The 22,219-nt window shown below is 48.6% G+C and overlaps 1 protein-coding gene across 1 annotated transcript in view; it reads right to left on the reverse strand.

Moving 5' to 3' along the window:
• Nucleotides 1-22,219, reverse strand: part of smg1 (SMG1 nonsense mediated mRNA decay associated PI3K related kinase) — a 128,851-nt gene that overhangs the window by 18,513 nt on the left and 88,119 nt on the right. Inside the window, exons 50-54 of the mRNA XM_055898133.1 lie at nucleotides 8,468-8,740; nucleotides 7,249-7,483; nucleotides 4,879-5,105; nucleotides 846-1,008; nucleotides 235-424 (exon numbers count right to left, since the gene is read on the reverse strand). Of these exons, the coding sequence (XP_055754108.1) occupies nucleotides 235-424; nucleotides 846-1,008; nucleotides 4,879-5,105; nucleotides 7,249-7,483; nucleotides 8,468-8,740 (1,088 nt within the window). The remainder of the gene's footprint in view (nucleotides 1-234; nucleotides 425-845; nucleotides 1,009-4,878; nucleotides 5,106-7,248; nucleotides 7,484-8,467; nucleotides 8,741-22,219) is intronic.

Raw genomic sequence — 22,219 nt, forward strand, 5'->3', positions numbered from 1 at the left:
TCACAGACCAACTTTCCATAACACAGAGACATAACATGACATTTGAAATGTCTTTATTCTTTTGTAACTTGAGTGAGTGTAATATTTACTGTTAACTTTCTATTTCACCTTTGTTTATTATCTAGTTCACTTGCTTTGGCAATGTAAACATATATGTTTCCCATGCCAATAAAGCCCCTTAAATTGAAAATGAATTTTGACACAGAGAGACTATGACGCCATCAGTGTTCTCACCAGAGAGTGTCTGAGCGAAGGATCCACAGAGCCTGAAAAACTCCCTGATGGTTTGGAGTCTCTTGAGGAAGAAGATCTCCTCCAGAACATGTCTGTGAGGCCCGCTGTGGAAGAAATGGACCTGGGCCGCACGCGCCTCACGCATCACATCCACCTTCCGCCACGCCGGCGGCACCTCCATGGAAATCATCTAGAAAGAGAGGGGAGAGAGAAAGAGAAGGGGAGAGAGAAAGAGAAGGGAGAGAGAAAGAGAGGGGAGAGAGAAAGAGATAGGAGAGAGAAAGAGATGGGAGAGAGAAAGAGAGGGGAGAGAGAAAGAGAGGGGAGAGAGAAAGAGATGGGAGAGAGAAAGAGAGGGGTGTAAATAACAAGAGAAGTAGAAGACAGGGGAGTGAGAAGAAAGGAATAAACAGATAAGTGACTAAGACATCAACTCCACATTCCATTTATTTGTCAAGAGGAATAACAAGACAGGGACAAGAGAGAAAGATGAGAGTTTAACATGAAAGAGTGATTGAGTGAGAAAGAGAGAGGGTGAGACAGAGGAAAGAGCTTGAGAAAGAGAGAGTGTGAGAGAGAGGAAAGAGATTGAGGAAGTGTGTGTGTGTTACCTTCTCTGTGAGCTGTCCGAAGGCGGTCTCTAGCTGAGCAAACATGCCATCGAAGGCCACCAGCAGCATCTGACCGGCGGACATCTTAGGAGAGTCCTGTCCCACCGCGTCCATACTGCCCCCTGGAGGCTGCATCAGCTGACAGTACTGGGCCCGCAACATCCTGCAATATCATCACATATAACATCACCAACTAACACTAACCCTACTGCCTGTCTGTTCCCCTGTTCTAACCTGCTGGTGTGGAGACAGTGTGTTCCCCTGTTCTAACCTGGTGATGTGGAGACAGTGTGTGTTCCCCTGTTCTAACCTGCTAATGTGGAGACAGTGTGTTCCCCTGTTCTAACCTGGTGATGTGGAGACAGTGTCTGTTCCCCTGTTCTAACCTGGTGATGTGGAGACAGTGTTCCCCTGTTCTAACCTGGTGATGTGGAGACAGTGTGTGTTCCCCTGTTCTAACCTGGTGATGTGGAGACAGTGTCTGTTCCCCTGTTCTAACCTGGTGATGTGGAGACAGTGTGTGTTCCCCTGTTCTAACCTGCTGATGTGGAGACAGTGTTCCCCTGTTCTAACCTGGTGATGTGGAGACAGTGTTCCCCTGTTCTAACCTGGTGATGTGGAGACAGTGTGTGTTCCCCTGTTCTAACCTGGTGATGTGGAGACAGTGTGTGTTCCCCTGTTCTAACCTGGTGATGTGGAGACAGTGTGTGTTCCCCTGTTCTAACCTGGTGATGTGGAGACAGTGTCTGTTCCCCTGTGTTCTAACCTGCTGATGTGGAGACAGTGTTCCCCTGTTCTAACCTGGTGATGTGGAGACAGTGTGTGTTCCCCTGTTCTAACCTGGTGATGTGGAGACAGTGTCTGTTCCCCTGCTCTAACCTGCTGATGTGGAGACAGTGTTCCCCTGTTCTAACCTGGTGATGTGGAGACAGTGTCTGTTCCCCTGTTCTAACCTGGTGATGTGGAGACAGTGTTCCCCTGTTCTAACCTGGTGATGTGGAGACAGTGTCTGTTCCCCTGTTCTAACCTGGTGATGTGGAGACAGTGTCTGTTCCCCTGTTCTAACCTGGTGATGTGGAGACAGTGTTCCCCTGTTCTAACCTGGTGATGTGGAGACAGTGTCTGTTCCCCTGTTCTAACCTGGTGATGTGGAGACAGTGTGTGTTCCCCTGTTCTAACCTGGTGATGTGGAGACAGTGTCTGTTCCCCTGTTCTAACCTGGTGATGTGGAGACAGTGTTCCCCTGTTCTAACCTGGTGATGTGGAGACAGTGTTCCCCTGTTCTAACCTGGTGATGTGGAGACAGTGTGTGTTCCCCTGTGTTCTAACCTGGTGATGTGGAGACAGTGTGTGTTCCCCTGTTCTAACCTGGTGATGTGGAGACAGTGTCTGTTCCCCTGTTCTAACCTGGTGATGTGGAGACAGTGTGTGTTCCCCTGTTCTAACCTGGTGATGTGGAGACAGTGTTCCCCTGTTCTAACCTGGTGATGTGGAGACAGTGTCTGTTCCCCTGTTCTAACCTGGTGATGTGGAGACAGTGTTCCCCTGTTCTAACCTGGTGATGTGGAGACAGTGTTCCCCTGTTCTAACCTGGTGATGTGGAGACAGTGTCTGTTCCCCTGTTCTAACCTGGTGATGTGGAGACAGTGTCTGTTCCCCTGTTCTAACCTGGTGATGTGGAGACAGTGTCTGTTCCCCTGCTCTAACCTGCTGATGTGGAGACAGTGTTCCCCTGTTCTAACCTGGTGATGTGGAGACAGTGTTCCCCTGTTCTAACCTGGTGATGTGGAGACAGTGTGTGTTCCCCTGTTCTAACCTGGTGATGTGGAGACAGTGTGTGTTCCCCTGTTCTAACCTGGTGATGTGGAGACAGTGTTCCCCTGTTCTAACCTGGTGATGTGGAGACAGTGTCTGTTCCCCTGTTCTAACCTGGTGATGTGGAGACAGTGTTCCCCTGTTCTAACCTGGTGATGTGGAGACAGTGTTCCCCTGTTCTAACCTGGTGATGTGGAGACAGTGTGTGTTCCCCTGTGTTCTAACCTGGTGATGTGGAGACAGTGTGTGTTCCCCTGTTCTAACCTGGTGATGTGGAGACAGTGTCTGTTCCCCTGTTCTAACCTGGTGATGTGGAGACAGTGTGTTCCCCTGTTCTAACCTGGTGATGTGGAGACAGTGTGTGTTCCCCTGTTCTAACCTGGTGATGTGGAGACAGTGTCTGTTCCCCTGTTCTAACCTGGTGATGTGGAGACAGTGTGTTCCCCTGTTCTAACCTGGTGATGTGGAGACAGTGTTCCCCTGTTCTAACCTGGTGATGTGGAGACGGTGTTCCCCTGTTCTAACCTGGTGATGTGGAGACAGTGTTCCCCTGTTCTAACCTGGTGATGTGGAGACAGTGTCTGTTCCCCTGTTCTAACCTGGTGATGTGGAGACAGTGTTCCCCTGTTCTAACCTGGTGATGTGGAGACAGTGTCTGTTCCCCTGTTCTAACCTGGTGATGTGGAGACAGTGTCTGTTCCCCTGTTCTAACCTGGTGATGTGGAGACAGTGTGTTCCCCTGTTCTAACCTGGTGATGTGGAGACAGTGTGTGTTCCCCTGTTCTAACCTGGTGATGTGGAGACAGTGTTCCCCTGTTCTAACCTGGTGATGTGGAGACAGTGTGTGTTCCCCTGTTCTAACCTGGTGATGTGGAGACAGTGTTCCCCTGTTCTAACCTGGTGATGTGGAGACAGTGTGTGTTCCCCTGTGTTCTAACCTGGTGATGTGGAGACAGTGTCTGTTCCCCTGTTCTAACCTGGTGATGTGGAGACGGTGTCTGTTCCCCTGTTCTAACCTGGTGATGTGGAGACAGTGTTCCCCTGTTCTAACCTGGTGATGTGGAGACAGTGTTCCCCTGTTCTAACCTGGTGATGTGGAGACAGTGTCTGTTCCCCTGTTCTAACCTGGTGATGTGGAGACAGTGTCTGTTCCCCTGTTCTAACCTGCTGATGTGGAGACAGTGTTCCCCTGTTCTAACCTGGTGATGTGGAGACAGTGTGTGTTCCCCTGTTCTAACCTGGTGATGTGGAGACAGTGTCTGTTCCCCTGCTCTAACCTGGTGATGTGGAGACAGTGTTCCCCTGTTCTAACCTGGTGATGTGGAGACAGTGTCTGTTCCCCTGCTCTAACCTGGTGATGTGGAGACAGTGTTCCCCTGTTCTAACCTGGTGATGTGGAGACAGTGTCTGTTCCCCTGCTCTAACCTGCTGATGTGGATACAGTGTCTGTTCCCCTGTTCTAACCTGGTGATGTGGAGACAGTGTCTGTTCCCCTGTTCTAACCTGCTGATGTGGAGACAGTGTTCCCCTGTTCTAACCTGGTGATGTGGAGACAGTGTCTGTTCCCCTGTTCTAACCTGGTGATGTGGAGACAGTCTGTTCCCCTGTTCTAACCTGGTGATGTGGAGACAGTGTCTGTTCCCCTGTTCTAACCTGGTGATGTGGAGACAGTGTTCCCCTGTTCTAACCTGGTGATGTGGAGACAGTGTTCCCCTGTTCTAACCTGCTGATGTGGAGACAGTGTCTGTTCCCCTGTTCTAACCTGCTGATGTGGAGACAGTGTGTGTTCCCCTGTTCTAACCTGCTGATGTGGAGACAGTCTGTTCCCCTGTTCTAACCTGGTGATGTGGAGACAGTGTCTGTTCCCCTGTTCTAACCTGGTGATGTGGAGACAGTCTGTTCCCCTGTTCTAACCTGGTGATGTGGAGACAGTGTCTGTTCCCCTGTTCTAACCTGGTGATGTGGAGACAGTGTTCCCCTGTTCTAACCTGGTGATGTGGAGACAGTGTGTGTTCCCCTGTTCTAACCTGGTGATGTGGAGACAGTGTGTGTTCCCCTGTTCTAACCTGGTGATGTGGAGACAGTGTGTGTTCCCCTGTTCTAACCTGGTGATGTGGAGACAGTGTTCCCCTGTTCTAACCTGGTGATGTGGAGACAGTGTCTGTTCCCCTGTTCTAACCTGGTGATGTGGAGACAGTGTCTGTTCCCCTGTTCTAACCTGGTGATGTGGAGACAGTGTGTGTCCGCCTCGTGCTCCAGGCCCATGGCGGCGCTGCGGAGGTGTGTGTGCAGGGCGTCGGCCAGCCCCTGCAGGGAGACCCCGTCTGCACACTGCTCCACTAAGAGGTCCAGCTCAGACAGCATGGTCTCCAGGGTGGCCTCGCCCTTCAACATGCAGCGTAGAGCCTCCGGGAAGATGATCTGACGGAAGTTCGTGTTCAGTTCCTGGAGGAAGGAAGGAAGGAAGGAAGGAAGGAAGGAAGGAAGGAGAGATCAGCCAGAAAGACAAGCGGACCAGTAAAGGTGGGCAACGCCATTCTGATAACATTAGTAAGGGGTTCTGTTACACCTTCCCAAGTTGGAAACCCACTTTCATCACAACGCAACACTTCAAAATGTAGCTATCTGGTCTCCTACATATTGTCCTCTAACCCAGGGTTTCCCAAACTCTGTCCCGGGGCCCCCTCTGTGTACACCTTTACAGATTTCCCCATAGCACTACACAGCCCATTCCAATAATCAAAGCTTGATAAGTTGGTCATTTGAGTCATTTGAGGGGGGGGGGGGGGGGGGGGGGTTCTAGATAGATACTATACATGTCCTGTATGTCTAGATAGTATATTAGGTTTCAACATGTCCTGCATGTCTAGATAGTATATTAGGTTTCAACATGTCCTGCATGTCTAGATAGTATATTAGGTTTCAACATGTCTAGATAGTATATTAGGTTTCAACATGTCCTGTATGTCTAGATAGTATATTAGGTTTCAACATGTCTAGATAGTATATTAGGTTTCAACATGTCTAGATAGTATATTAGGTTTCAACATGTCCTGCATGTCTAGATAGTATATTAGGTTTCAACATGTCTAGATAGTATATTAGGTTTCAACATGTCCTGTATGTCTAGATAGTATATTAGGTTTCAACATGTCCTGCATGTCTAGATAGTATATTAGGTTTCAACATGTCCTGTATGTCTAGATAGTATACTAGGTTTCAACATGTCCTGTATGTCTAGATAGTATACTAGGTTTCAACATGTCCTGTATGTCTAGATAGTATATTAGGTTTCAACATGTCCTGTATGTCTAGATAGTATATTAGGTTTCAACATGTCCTGTATGTCTAGATAGTATATTAGGTTTCAACATGTCCTGTATGTCTAGATAGTATTTTAGGTTTCAACATGTCTAGATAGTATACTAGGTTTCAACATGTCCTGTATGTCTAGATAGTATATTAGGTTTCAACATGTCCTGTATGTTTAGATAGTATATTAGGTTTCAACATGTCCTGTATGTCTAGATAGTATATTAGGTTTCAACATGTCTAGATAGTATATTAGGTTTCAACATGTCCTGTATGTCTAGATAGTATTTTAGGTTTCAACATGTCTAGATAGTATACTAGGTTTCAACATGTCCTGTATGTCTAGATAGTATATTAGGTTTCAACATGTCCTGTATGTCTAGATAGTATATTAGGTTTCAACATGTCCTGTATGTCTAGATAGTATATTAGGTTTCAACATGTCCTGTATGTCTAGATAGTATATTAGGTTTCAACATGTCCTGTATGTCTAGATAGTATATTAGGTTTCAACATGTCCTGTATGTCTAGATAGTATATTAGGTTTCAACATGTCTAGATAGTATATTAGGTTTCAACATGTCCTGTATGTCTAGATAGTATATTAGGTTTCAACATGTCCTGCATGTCTAGATAGTATATTAGGTTTCAACATGTCCTATATGTCTAGATAGTATATTAGGTTTCAACATGTCTAGATAGTATATTAGGTTTCAACATGTCCTGTATGTCTAGATAGTATACTAGGTTTCAACATGTCCTGTATGTCTAGATAGTATACTAGGTTTCAACATGTCCTGTATGTCTAGATAGTATATTAGGTTTCAACATGTCCTGTATGTCTAGATAGTATATTAGGTTTCAACATGTCTAGATAGTATATTAGGTTTCAACATGTCCTGTATGTCTAGATAGTATATTAGGTTTCAACATGTCTAGATAGTATATTAGGTTTCAACATGTCCTGCATGTCTAGATAGTATATTAGGTTTCAACATGTCCTATATGTCTAGATAGTATATTAGGTTTCAACATGTCCTATATGTCTAGATAGTATATTAGGTTTCAACATATCACATGTCCTGTATGTCTAGATAGTATATTAGGTTTCAACATCCCCCAAACCCGGTACCGGGTCCAAAACAACCACTTCGAGTTAACAAAAATAAAATGGAAAGAATTTTGTGTGTTTTTTCTTTTCTTCCTGTGAAGGCTGAGAGATCCACATCCTCGGACACACACACACACACACGTCTCCACCCCCATTACACCGTACCTGTAGACAGGTGTAGACGGCGTTGGCCAGGTAGACGGTCTGGGCGGTCTCCTGCGGCGAGGGCAGGTCCAGGTCGTGTGGGAGGAGCTGACACTGCCCCAGCAGCTGGACCAATGAGGTGATATTACCACTCATGGAACACAGCTCCTCCAGAAACCAGGCCCCGTCACGAGACGTCAACTCTACCAGCTGCCCCCCCGCCGCCGCCGCCGCTCCTTCCATCACCAGGTTACGCCTGAGCGGGACCAGACACAAAGTTACACACACACACCTCCTTTTACCCCCCCACCACACACGCCCTGCCACAAGACGTCAGGAACGCTAGTTGCTCCCTCAACCATCAGGTTAGTCTCATTATCCACACACACCCTTCTACCCCCCCACCACACACGCCCTTCTACCCCCCCACCACACACACCCTTCTACCCCCTCACCACACACACCCTTCTACCCCCCCACCACACACGCCCAGCCACAAGACGTCAGGAACACTAGTTGCTCCCTCGACCATCAGGTTAGTCTCGTTATCCACACACACACCCTTCTACCCCCCCACCACACACGCCCTGCCACAAGACGTCAGGAACACTAGTTGCTCCCTCGACCATCAGGTTAGTCTCATTATCCACACACACCCTTCTACCCCCTCACCACACACGCCCTGCCACAAGACGTCAGGAACACTAGTTGCTCCCTCAACCATCAGGTTAGTCTCATTATCCACACACCCTTCTACCCCCCCACCACACACGCCCTGCCACAAGACGTCAGGAACACTAGTTGCTCCCTCGACCATCAGGTTAGTCTCGTTATCCACACACACCCTTCTACCCCCTCACCACACACGCCCTGCCACAAGACGTCAGGAACACTAGTTGGTCCCTCGACCATCAGGTTAGTCTCGTTATCCACACACACCCTTCTACCCCCTCACCACACACGCCCTGCCACAAGACGTCAGGAACACTAGTTGCTCCCTCGACCATCAGGTTAGTCTCATTATCCACACACACCCTTCTACCCCCTCACCACACACGCCCTGCCACAAGACGTCAGGAACACTAGTTGCTCCCTCGACCATCAGGTTAGTCTCATTATCCACACACACACGTCTATCCCCAGCACACACACACACACACACACGTCTATCCCCCCCCCCCCCCCCACCACACACGCCCACACACACGTCTATCCCCAGCACACAGCCAGCCAGACGGACCTGGTGAGGGTGCAGAGGGCTGATGAGATGATGGTGGCCAGGCTGAGAGAGCCCTGCTCTGGGTTCTCTAGGAGGAACACGTTGATGCAACGCTCGATCTCCTGCAGCTGTTCTTCACACGCGTGGACCGTGGCGCCCTCGGCCTTGACGCGCTCCGCCTGGCGCAGAACACGCGTGTTGGTCTCTGACGCCTGGTGCTGCAAGGCCAGCTCAACGCTGGACAGGAACTGGCACGACGCAAGAGGAGGCTGGGGGGCAAACTGGACCTCATACCTGGAGGGGGGGAAGTTTGGAGAGGATGGTAGAGCACAGATTGATAACTGTCCATTTAATGAGAATAATAATAAAATAGAGAGAGAAGCAGAAATATCAAGAAATGGAGCCAGTTAACCCCAGAGGACCCCGACAGAGAGAGAAACAGAGAGAGACAGAGAGGAGAGAGAGAAGGTGAGAGACAGAGAGAGAAGGAGAGAGAGAGAGAGAAAGAGAAGGTGAGAGAGAAGGAGAGAGAGAGAGACAGAGAGAGAAGGAGAGCGTGAGAGAAGGAGAGCGTGAGAGAGAAGGAGAGAGAGAGAGAGAGACAGAGAGAGGAGAGAGAGAGGAGAGCGTGAGAATGAGAAGGAAAGACATGGCGCGAGATGGCAAGAAAGAGAGGAGAGGAGAAAGCCAGCATGTGTCCACTCCAACTCACTGTCTGGAAATCTGCTGGCAGTGGTCAACAGTCATGTCACAGAGCAGCTCTTCCAGCCACTGTTTCCAGAGGTGGGCCCTGTGGCGCAGCAGCACGGCCCGCGGGTACAGCAGGGCCACAGTGGCATAGCTGTGCAGCTGCTCCAGACAGCCTCGCAGGGCCCCACGGCGCTGCTGCAGCAGGGAGCCCAACTCAGCCTCCAGGCCCTCGCACTGGCTGATTAGGTGGGCCTGGCCGGCGTTCTGCAGGAAGGCTGTGGCCGGGACGTAGCTGGGAGGGCCTGGGTGAGGGAGGAAGAGAGAGAAGGTTAATCAATCAGGTCTATAGGACTGCTGATGTCCTGCAGTAGACTGGCTAGCTGGAACCACACAGAACCCCCTCTCCCATCTCTACAGACACTAACCCAGGTCTATATGACTGCTGATGTCCTGCAGTAGACTGGCTAGCAGGAACCACACAGAACCCCCTCTCCCATCTCTACAGACACTAACCCAGGTCTATATGACTGCTGATGTCCTGCAGTAGACTGGCTAGCTGTGTGGCCTCCAGGCTGCTGAAGGCTGCTTGGTACTGGGACATCCACTGGTCCAGGTCACCCTGCTTCCCCTGGATCAACTCCTGGACCGTACGCTGACGAGATGCTAGCTGGGTGTGCTCAGAGTACCTGGTGGGGGAGAGGGGACAGAGAGAGAGGGGAGAACAATCACATACAGAGCTCTGTGTACCTACAGAGAGAGAGAGGGGCCATGTTCAAGAACATCTAATCCGTGTTGCATTGTGACCAACTTCCTGATAAGAACCCTGGGTCTGAACACCTCCCTCTGTAACTGGATCCTGGACTTCCTGATAAGAACCCTGGGTCTGAACACCTCCCTCTGCAACTGGATCCTGGACTTCCTGATAAGAACCCTGGGTCTGAACACCTCCCTCTGCAACTGGATCCTGGACTTCCTGATAAGAACCCTGGGTCTGAACACCTCCCTCTGCAACTGGATCCTGGACTTCCTGATAAGAACCCTGGGTCTGAACACGTCCCTCTGTAACTGGATCCTGGACTTCCTGATAAGAACCCCGGGTCTGAACACCTCCCTCTGCAACTGGATCCTGGACTTCCTGATAAGAACCCTGGGTCTGAACACCTCCCTCTGCAACTGGATCCTGGACTTCCTGATAAGAACCCTGGGTCTGAACACGTCCCTCTGTAACTGGATCCTGGACTTCCTGATAAGAACCCTGGATCTGAACACCTCCCTCTGTAACTGGATCCTGGACTTCCTGACGGGCTGCTCCAGGTGGTGAGGGTAGGTAACAACACATCTGCTACGCTGACCCTCAACCCAGGGGCCCCTCGGGGGTACGTGTTTAGTCCCCTCCTGTACTCCCTGTTCACCCACGACTGCGTGGCCAAGCACGACTCCAACACCATCATTAAGTTTGCTGACGACACAACGCTGGTAGGCCTGATCACCGACAACGACGAGACAGCCTGTAGGGAGGAGTTCAGAGACCTGGCAGTGTGTTGCCAGGACAACAACCTCTCCCTCAACGTGAGCAAGACAAAGGAGCTGATCCTGGACCACAGGAAACGGAGGGGGGTGCGAGGACGCCTCCTATCCACATTGATGGGGCTGTAGTGGAGCGGGTCGAGAGCTTCAAGTTCCTTGTGTTTCCACATCACAAGGAATTAACATGGGCCAGACACACCAAGACAGTCGTGAAAAGGGCACAACAGCACATCTTCCCAATCAGGAGGCTGAAAAGATTTGTCATGGGCCCTCCAACACTCAAAAAGTTCTACAGCTGCAGAATAGCGAGCATCTTGACCGGTGCTACAGAGGGTGGTGCGTATGGCCCAGTACATCACTGGCGCCCAGCTCCCTGCCATCCAATACCTCTATACCAGGCGGTACCAGAGGAAGGCCCAAACAATTGTTAAAGACTCCAGCAACCCAAGTCATAGACTGTTTTCTCTGCTACCGCGTGGCAAGCGGTACCCGGAGTGCCAAGTCTGGAACCAACAGGACCCTGAACAGCTTCTACCCCCAAGCCTGGCAGCAGGTAGCCTAGCGGTTAAGAGTGTTGGGCCAGTAACCGAAAGGTCACTGGTTAGAAAAAATCTGTCTGTGCCCTTGAGCAAATTGTAAATGTAAGCCATATCTGGCGCTCCCCGTATATATAGCCATGTCGTTACCTGGTACTTCCTGTATATAGGGGGTTATAAACCTGTGTTCCAGGGTGAGTATGAGGTGGTCTGGGGTTAGAGGTCAGGGATGTAACAGACCTGTGTTCCAGGGTGAGTATGAGGTGGTCTGGGGTTAAAGGTCAGGGATGTAACAGACCTGTGTTCCAGGGTGAGTATGAGGTGGTCTGGGGTTAAAGGTCAGGGCTGTAACAGACCTGTGTTCCAGGGTGAGTATGAGGTGGTCTGGGGTGTAACAGACCTGTGTTCCAGGGTGAGTATGAGGTGGTCTGGGGTTAAAGGTCAGGGATGTAACAGACCTGTGTTCCAGGGTGAGTATGAGGTGGTCTGAGCAGCTCTCAGCCCCCTCCAGGAAGCTCATCTCCTCCAGGATCTTGGTGGTCATCTTGTCCCCCTGAGAGAGCAGCTTCTGCAGGGTGAGGTACTCCTCCACTGCCCCCTCCACCTGGGGCAGGACCCCCAACATCTCCTCACGGTTCTTAAACCAGTTCACCTGGAGGGAGGGGAGGAAGGGGGTGAGGTAGTGAAGGAGGGAGAAAGGGAGGTAGTGAAGGAGGGAGAAAGGGAGGTAGTGAAGGAGGGAGAAAGGGGGGTAGTGAAGGAGGGAGAAAGGGAGATAGTGAAGGAGGGAGAAAGGGAGGAAGATTTCAATGGCCTAGTCATTTCAGCTACAAACAGAACATCTGGTAAGGGGAACGACAGGTGGTCTGAATTGGCGCTCCATTCACAACATACAGGACTACCTCTCTAAGGAACAGGACTACCTCTCTAAGAAACAGGACTACCTCTCTAAGAAACAGGACTACCTCTCTAAGAAACAGGACTACCTCTCTAAGAAACAGGACTACCTCTCTAAGAAACAGGACTACCTCTCTAAGAAACAGGACTACCTCTCTAAGAAACAGGACTACCTCTCTAAGGAACAGGACTACCTCTCTAAGGAACAGGACTACCTCTCTAAGGAACAGGACTACCTCTCTAAGGAACAGGACTACCTCTCTAAGGAACAGGACTACCTCTCTAAGGAACAGGACTACCTCTCTAAGGAACAGGACTACCTCTCTAAGGAACAGGACTACCTCTCTAAGGAACAGGACTACCTCTCTAAGGAACAGGACTACCTCTCTAAGGAACAGGACTACCTCTCTAAGGAACAGGACTACCTCTCTAAGGAACAGGACTACCTCTCTAAGGAACAGGACTACCTCTCTAAGGAACAGGACTACCTCTCTAAGGAACAGGACTACCTCTCTAAGGAACAGGACTACCTCTCTAAGGAACAGGACTACCTCTCTAAGGAACAGGACTACCTCTCTAAGGAACAGGACTACCTCTCTAAGGAACAGGACTACCTCTCTAAGGAACAGGACTACCTCTCTAAGGAACAGGACTACCTCTCTAAGGAACAGGACTACCTCTCTAAGGAACAGGACTACCTCTCTAAGGAACAGGACTACCTCTCTAAGGAACAGGACTACCTCTCTAAGGAACAGGACTACCTCTCTAAGGAACAGGACTACCTCTCTAAGAAACAGGACTACCTCTCTAAGAAACAGGACTACCTCTCTAAGAAACAGGACTACCTCTCTAAGAAACAGGACTACCTCTCTAAGAAACAGGACTACCTCTCTAAGAAACAGGACTACCTCTCTAAGAAACAGGACTACCTCTCTAAGAAACAGGACTACCTCTCTAAGAAACAGGACTACCTCTCTAAGAAACAGGACTACCTCTCTAAGAAACAGGACTACCTCTCTAAGAAACAGGACTACCTCTCTAAGAAACAGGACTACCTCTCTAAGAAACAGGACTACCTCTCTAAGAAACAGGACTACCTCTCTAAGAAACAGGACTACCTCTCTAAGAAACAGGACTACCTCTCTAAGAAACAGGACTACCTCTCTAAGAAACAGGACTACCTCTCTAAGAAACAGGACTACCTCTCTAAGAAACAGGACTACCTCTCTAAGAAACAGGACTACCTCTCTAAGAAACAGGACTACCTCTCTAAGAAACAGGACTACCTCTCTAAGAAACAGGACTACCTCTCTAAGAAACAGGACTACCTCTCTAAGAAACAGGACTACCTCTCTAAGAAACAGGACTACCTCTCTAAGGAACAGGACTACCTCTCTAAGGAACAGGACTACCTCTCTAAGGAACAGGACTACCTCTCTAAGGAACAGGACTACCTCTCTAAGGAACAGGACTACCTCTCTAAGGAACAGGACTACCTCTCTAAGGAACAGGACTACCTCTCTAAGGAACAGGACTACCTCTCTAAGGAACAGGACTACCTCTCTAAGGAACAGGACTACCTCTCTAAGGAACAGGACTACCTCTCTAAGGAACAGGACTACCTCTCTAAGGAACAGGACTACCTCTCTAAGGAACAGGACTACCTCTCTAAGGAACAGGACTACCTCTCTAAGGAACAGGACTACCTCTCTAAGGAACAGGACTACCTCTCTAAGGAACAGGACTACCTCTCTAAGGAACAGGACTACCTCTCTAAGGAACAGGACTACCTCTCTAAGGAACAGGACTACCTCTCTAAGGAACAGGACTACCTCTCTAAGGAACAGGACTACCTCTCTAAGGAACAGGACTACCTCTCTAAGGAACAGGACTACCTCTCTAAGGAACAGGACTACCTCTCTAAGGAACAGGACTACCTCTCTAAGGAACAGGACTACCTCTCTAAGGAACAGGACTACCTCTCTAAGGAACAGGACTACCTCTCTAAGGAACAGGACTACCTCTCTAAGGAACAGGACTACCTCTCTAAGGAACAGGACTACCTCTCTAAGGAACAGGACTACCTCTCTAAGGAACAGGACTACCTCTCTAAGGAACAGGACTACCTCTCTAAGGAACAGGACTACCTCTCTAAGGAACAGGACTACCTCTCTAAGGAACAGGACTACCTCTCTAAGGAACAGGACTACCTCTCTAAGGAACAGGACTACCTCTCTAAGGAACAGGACTACCTCTCTAAGGAACAGGACTACCTCTCTAAGGAACAGGACTACCTCTCTAAGGAACAGGACTACCTCTCTAAGGAACAGGACTACCTCTCTAAGGAACAGGACTACCTCTCTAAGGAACAGGACTACCTCTCTAAGGAACAGGACTACCTCTCTAAGGAACAGGACTACCTCTCTAAGGAACAGGACTACCTCTCTAAGGAACAGGACTACCTCTCTAAGGAACAGGACTACCTCTCTAAGGAACAGGACTACCTCTCTAAGGAACAGGACTACCTCTCTAAGGAACAGGACTACCTCTCTAAGGAACAGGACTACCTCTCTAAGGAACAGGACTACCTCTCTAAGGAACAGGACTACCTCTCTAAGGAACAGGACTACCTCTCTAAGGAACAGGACTACCTCTCTAAGGAACAGGACTACCTCTCTAAGGAACAGGACTACCTCTCTAAGGAACAGGACTACCTCTCTAAGAAACAGGACTACCTCTCTAAGAAACAGGACTACCTCTCTAAGAAACAGGACTACCTCTCTAAGAAACAGGACTACCTCTCTAAGAAACAGGACTACCTCTCTAAGAAACAGGACTACCTCTCTAAGAAACAGGACTACCTCTCTAAGAAACAGGACTACCTCTCTAAGAAACAGGACTACCTCTCTAAGAAACAGGACTACCTCTCTAAGAAACAGGACTACCTCTCTAAGAAACAGGACTACCTCTCTAAGAAACAGGACTACCTCTCTAAGAAACAGGACTACCTCTCTAAGAAACAGGACTACCTCTCTAAGAAACAGGACTACCTCTCTAAGAAACAGGACTACCTCTCTAAGAAACAGGACTACCTCTCTAAGAAACAGGACTACCTCTCTAAGAAACAGGACTACCTCTCTAAGAAACAGGACTACCTCTCTAAGAAACAGGACTACCTCTCTAAGAAACAGGACTACCTCTCTAAGAAACAGGACTACCTCTCTAAGAAACAGGACTACCTCTCTAAGAAACAGGACTACCTCTCTAAGAAACAGGACTACCTCTCTAAGAAACAGGACTACCTCTCTAAGAAACAGGACTACCTCTCTAAGAAACAGGACTACCTCTCTAAGAAACAGGACTACCTCTCTAAGAAACAGGACTACCTCTCTAAGAAACAGGACTACCTCTCTAAGAAACAGGACTACCTCTCTAAGAAACAGGACTACCTCTCTAAGAAACAGGACTACCTCTCTAAGAAACAGGACTACCTCTCTAAGAAACAGGACTACCTCTCTAAGAAACAGGACTACCTCTCTAAGAAACAGGACTACCTCTCTAAGAAACAGGACTACCTCTCTAAGAAACAGGACTACCTCTCTAAGAAACAGGACTACCTCTCTAAGAAACAGGACTACCTCTCTAAGAAACAGGACTACCTCTCTAAGAAACAGGACTACCTCTCTAAGAAACAGGACTACCTCTCTAAGAAACAGGACTACCTCTCTAAGAAACAGGACTACCTCTCTAAGAAACAGGACTACCTCTCTAAGAAACAGGACTACCTCTCTAAGAAACAGGACTACCTCTCTAAGAAACAGGACTACCTCTCTAAGGAACAGGACTACCTCTCTAAGGAACAGGACTACCTCTCTAAGGAACAGGACTACCTCTCTAAGGAACAGGACTACCTCTCTAAGGAACAGGACTACCTCTCTAAGGAACAGGACTACCTCTCTAAGGAACAGGACTACCTCTCTAAGGAACAGGACTACCTCTCTAAGGAACAGGACTACCTCTCTAAGGAACAGGACTACCTCTCTAAGGAACAGGACTACCTCTCTAAGGAACAGGACTACCTCTCTAAGGAACAGGACTACCTCTCTAAGGAACAGGACTACCTCTCTAAGGAACAGGACTACCTCTCTAAGGAACAGGACTACCTCTCTAAGGAACAGGACTACCTCTCTAAGGAACAGGACTACCTCTCTAAGGAACAGGACTACCTCTCTAAGGAACAGGACTACCTCTCTAAGGAACAGGACTACCTCTCTAAGGAACAGGACTACCTCTCTAAGGAACAGGACTACCTCTCTAAGGAACAGGACTACCTCTCTAAGGAACAGGACTACCTCTCTAAGGAACAGGACTACCTCTCTAAGGAACAGGACTACCTCTCTAAGGAACAGGACTACCTCTCTAAGGAACAGGACTACCTCTCTAAGGAACAGGACTACCTCTCTAAGGAACAGGACTACCTCTCTAAGGAACAGGACTACCTCTCTAAGGAACAGGACTACCTCTCTAAGGAACAGGACTACCTCTCTAAGGAACGGGACTACCTCTCTAAGGAACGGGACTACCTCTCTAAGGAACGGGACTACCTCTCTAAGGAACGGGACTACCTCTCTAAGGAACGGGACTACCTCTCTAAGGAACGGGACTACCTCTCTAAGGAACGGGACTACCTCTCTAAGGAACGGGACTACCTCTCTAAGGAACGGGACTACCTCTCTAAGGAACGGGACTACCTCTCTAAGGAACGGGACTACCTCTCTAAGGAACAGGACTACCTCTCTAAGAAACAGGACTACCTCTCTAAGAAACAGGACTACCTCTCTAAGAAACAGGACTACCTCTCTAAGAAACAGGACTACCTCTCTAAGAAACAGGACTACCTCTCTAAGAAACAGGACTACCTCTCTAAGAAACAGGACTACCTCTCTAAGAAACAGGACTACCTCTCTAAGAAACAGGACTACCTCTCTAAGAAACAGGACTACCTCTCTAAGAAACAGGACTACCTCTCTAAGAAACAGGACTACCTCTCTAAGAAACAGGACTACCTCTCTAAGAAACAGGACTACCTCTCTAAGAAACAGGACTACCTCTCTAAGAAACAGGACTACCTCTCTAAGAAACAGGACTACCTCTCTAAGGAACAGGACTACCTCTCTAAGGAACAGGACTACCTCTCTAAGGAACAGGACTACCTCTCTAAGGAACAGGACTACCTCTCTAAGGAACAGGACTACCTCTATAAGGAACAGGACTACCTCTATAAGGAACAGGACTACCTCTATAAGGAACAGGACTACCTCTATAAGGAACAGGACTACCTCTATAAGGAACAGGACTACCTCTATAAGGAACAGGACTACCTCTATAAGGAACAGGACTACCTCTATAAGGAACAGGACTACCTCTATAAGGAACAGGACTACCTCTATAAGGAACAGGACTACCTCTATAAGGAACAGGACTACCTCTATAAGGAACAGGACTACCTCTATAAGGAACAGGACTACCTCTATAAGGAACAGGACTACCTCTATGGAACAGAGGGGCATTTCAGACAGAGATAGAGTTGGATGTGTCTCTGTCTCCCCTGCTCACCTTGATCTCAGCGACGCGGGAGGAGAAGAGGGAGCGTGTGATGTCTCTCTCCATCTCTCTCTTGCTCTGCTTGTTCTCCGCCTGCTGCCCCCCCCCTCCGTACACGGCCCCGGCGAAGCCCACCTCCCCCCCGGCCGTCCAGTCCACCAGAGGGTCGTACACAAACGCCTCCAACAGGGTCAGCAGCGTCTCCCGCCCACGACGCATCATCTGAATCACCTGACCAATCAGAGAGGAGAGGTTAGCATCATCTGGAACATTTGACCAATCAAAGAGGAGAGAGGTTAGCATCATCTGGACCACCTGACCAATCAGAAAAGAGAAGATTAGAATATGGTTTGCATGTTTCAGAAACTAAAAACAAAACAAACATTTTTCAGGAATGTCTTTAAATGTGTCAGGAACATTTTAGAAATGTTTAGAAGTAAACGAGACTAAGTTGTCAGTGGTCCCGTGTGGCTCAGTTGGATATGAATATGTATGAACTTTCCAATTTGTAAGTTGCTCTGGATAAGAGCGTCTGCTAAATGACTTAAATGTAAATGTCAGTGAAGTTTGAGGCGATGAACAGCAGACAAAGCCAGGAAATTCAAATGAGACTGACGTCACCCAACACACCACAGCTGAAACAGAAGTCTCCTAAATGTTTCACTAGCTAGTACCTGTTCACAGGACAGTCTGAAGACTGTTCCACAGGACAGTCTGAAGACTGTTCCACAGGACAGTCTGAAGACTGTTCACTAGCTAGTACCTGTTCACAGGACAGTCTGAAGACTGTTCCACAGGACAGTCTGAAAACTGTTCCACAGGACAGTCTGAAGACTGTTTCACAGGACAGTCTGAAGACTGTTTCACAGGACAGTCTGAAGACTGTTTCACAGGACAGTCTGAAGACTGTTTCACAGGACAGTCTGAAGACTGTTTCACAGGACAGTCTGAAGACTGTTTCACAGGACAGTCTGAAGACTGTTTCACAGGACAGTCTGAAGACTGTTTCACAGGACAGTCTGAAGACTGTTTCACAGGACAGTCTGAAGACTGTTTCACAGGACAGTCTGAAGACTGTTTCACAGGACAGTCTGAAGACTGTTTCACAGGACAGTCTGAAGACTGTTTCACAGGACAGTCTGAAGACTGTTTCACAGGACAGTCTGAAGACTGTTTCACAGGACAGTCTGAAGACTGTTTCACAGGACAGTCTGAAGACTGTTTCACAGGACAGTCTGAAGACTGTTTCACAGGACAGTCTGAAGACTGTTTCACAGGACAGTCTGAAGACTGTTTCACAGGACAGTCTGAAGACTGTTTCACAGGACAGTCTGAAGACTGTTTCACAGGACAGTCTGAAGACTGTTTCACAGGACAGTCTGAAGACTGTTTCACAGGACAGTCTGAAGACTGTTTCACAGGACAGTCTGAAGACTGTTTCACAGGACAGTCTGAAGACTGTTTCACAGGACAGTCTGAAGACTGTTTCACAGGACAGTCTGAAGACTGTTTCACAGGACAGTCTGAAGACTGTTTCACAGGACAGTCTGAAGACTGTTTCACAGGACAGTCTGAAGACTGTTTCACAGGACAGTCTGAAGACTGTTTCACAGGACAGTCTGAAGACTGTTTCACAGGACAGTCTGAAGACTGTTTCACAGGACAGTCTGAAGACTGTTTCACAGGACAGTCTGAAGACTGTTTCACAGGACAGTCTGAAGACTGTTTCACAGGACAGTCTGAAGACTGTTTCACAGGACAGTCTGAAGACTGTTTCACAGGACAGTCTGAAGACTGTTTCACAGGACAGTCTGAAGACTGTTTCACAGGACAGTCTGAAGACTGTTTCACAGGACAGTCTGAAGACTGTTTCACAGGACAGTCTGAAGACTGTTTCACAGGACAGTCTGAAGACTGTTTCACAGGACAGTCTGAAGACTGTTTCACAGGACAGTCTGAAGACTGTTTCACAGGACAGTCTGAAGACTGTTTCACTAGCTAGTACCTGTTCACAGGACAGTCTGAAGATGCCCTCCACTCCAGTGACTCCCAGGGCCGTCTCAATGTTGTGGGTCATACGGAACGGCACTTTCTCTGGCACACGCAGGCTCTTCCCTGGAGACCACATACAGAGAGAGAGAAACATCACACACACAGAGAAACACACACAGAGAAACACACACACATACACACAACAGAGAGAGAAACATCACACATCAGTAGGACAAACAGCAGTGAAATCCACAGAGCAACTTGTCTAAACCAGGAGGGTCGCTGCTTGTTCAAACCTCAAAATATAACTACTTATTTACCTTTCTCGAAGCAGACGTTGTAGTCGATGTGCACCACCTCTCCCGTCGTCATGTCAATCAGCACGTTGTCAAGGTGACGGTCGCCGAGGCCAATGATGTAGCCCACCATAGACATCACAGCAGTGGACCTGGCGTAGGACTGTAGCAGGAGGAAGAGCGTTCATTTACCATTAATTAGCCACCAGGAAGGTTTAATTTTTGACGTCTCCACTTCCCAAGCATATCAGTCCAACATGGCGTCCTTTCCTTCATCTGCACTAGTCAGAGAGCCCTAGCCAGGTGGATCCATAGAGTAAGAGAGGACCTTCTAGTACGGAAATTAACAGAGATACAAAGATGAGTCCTTTATCCAACTCTGAGTGGATCCTATATCCAATCTTAGTGACGCCATGTTTTCAGCTTTGTGTTATTTTCAGATCAGTGCAGATGAAGGAAAGGTTACGAGAAGAAGCAGCCACACAACCTGTGTGACCTCTAACCCTTGACTGACGACAGTAAACCCTGCTTGACCTTTGACCCCAGCTCACCTGTGTGACCCTCCACCACTCGCTAGACGTGGTACAGGAGCACCACAGCTCTTTGGCCAGCAGGTTAGGGGGCGTGGATGCCATCAGCTCCTTAAGCACATCCCTCATCACGCTGAGCGGCCAATCGCGCCGCGAAACATCCAGGCTGAGGCCAACCCCCTTCAGGGCGGGGCCTATCTTGCTGTAGTAGAGCTCACTGGGCCGTGGAACTAGAGGGAGGGGCTGGGGCTGCTGCTGGAACGAATCCTGGGCCTGGGGGAGGAGCGAGAGACAGAGAGACAGAAAGTGATGAGTACAGAGAGAGCTCAAGGCTCATGGCCCAACAAAGTGTTTGGCATTGCCATAGTTTCAATGTTGAATGTTGTTTTTATTGAGCTCTACACATTCACAGAGCAAGATCATACAAAAGATCACACCCCCACAAGCATTACCTTCTGTGCCTGCAGCACGGCCTCTCTCTGCTGCCAGCGCTTGTAGAGGCCGAACAGCGGCGTGGCGCCGTCCACCCATTGGATGAGTCCTGAGCGTGTCCCCAGCGGGGTGACGGAGTAGTGGCGGGCGTGGAAGTGGGGGCGCTCCTGCTGGTTCACCTAGAGAAGAACAGAGTTATGCTCTGTAGACAACAGCAGCAGTCGTACGACCACATAAAACAGACCATCTCTCCTACTAGCAGGTAATATTACTGGAACAAGTCTTCAGGTCTAATCACCTAATATACTACTTTTATTAGTTTTTAAATCCATTTTTTAAAAATGTTTGGTGTATTTTTTCCACAGATGAACTGCACAGGCCCCATACCCTTTACTCTGGTGTTGTCTCTGGCCGGATCAGCCTTGTATTTTAAATGATTGATCAATCAATGATGTACCTTGGTGAACATGGTGTTGACTATGGAAAGGAACTGCATGATCCGCTCATCTAGGTGGAGGTCCTCCAGACCTGCGGGAGAGAGAGGGGAAGGAGAGGGAGGAATAGATGAGGGTCAAATCAGAGAGATGGAAAGAGAGGAGGAAGGAGGTAGAGTTAGGAGGAGAAAGGAGAGATGAGGGTCAAATCAGAGAGAGGGAAAGAGAGGAGGAAGAGTTAGGAGGGTCAAATCAGAGAGAGGGAAAGAGAGGAGGAAGGAGGTAGAGTTAGGAGGAGAAAAGAGAGATGAGGGTCAAATCAGAGAGAGGGAAAGAGAGGAGGAAGAGTTAGGAGGAGAAAGGAGAGATGAGGGTCAAATCAGAGAAAGGGAAAGAGAGGAGGAAGAGTTAGGAGGAGAAAGGAGAGATGAGGGTCAAATCAGAGAGAGGGAAAGAGAGGAGGAAGAGTTAGGAGGGTCAAATCAGAGAGAGGGAAAGAGAGGAGGAAGAGTTAGGAGGAGAAAGGAGAGATGAGGGTCAAATCAGAGAGAGGGAAAGAGAGGAGGAAGAGTTAGGAGGAGAAAGGAGAGATGAGGGTCAAATCAGAGAGAGGGAAAGAGAGGAGGAAGAGTTAGGAGGAGAAAGGAGAGATGAGGGTCAAATCAGAGAGAGGGAAAGAGAGGAGGAAGAGTTAGGAGGAGAAAGGATAGATGAGGGTCAAATCAGAGAAAGGGAAAGAGAGGAGGAAGGAGGTAGAGGAGGAGGAGGAGAAAGGAGGAGGAGAAAGGAGAATTAGGTTCAGACTTATATTCCTGCTGGTCGTCTGCCTGGAGGT

The sequence above is a fragment of the Salvelinus fontinalis genome, chromosome 2, assembly GCF_029448725.1.
Source record: "Salvelinus fontinalis isolate EN_2023a chromosome 2, ASM2944872v1, whole genome shotgun sequence".
NCBI classification, from domain to species: Eukaryota; Metazoa; Chordata; class Actinopteri; order Salmoniformes; family Salmonidae; genus Salvelinus; species Salvelinus fontinalis.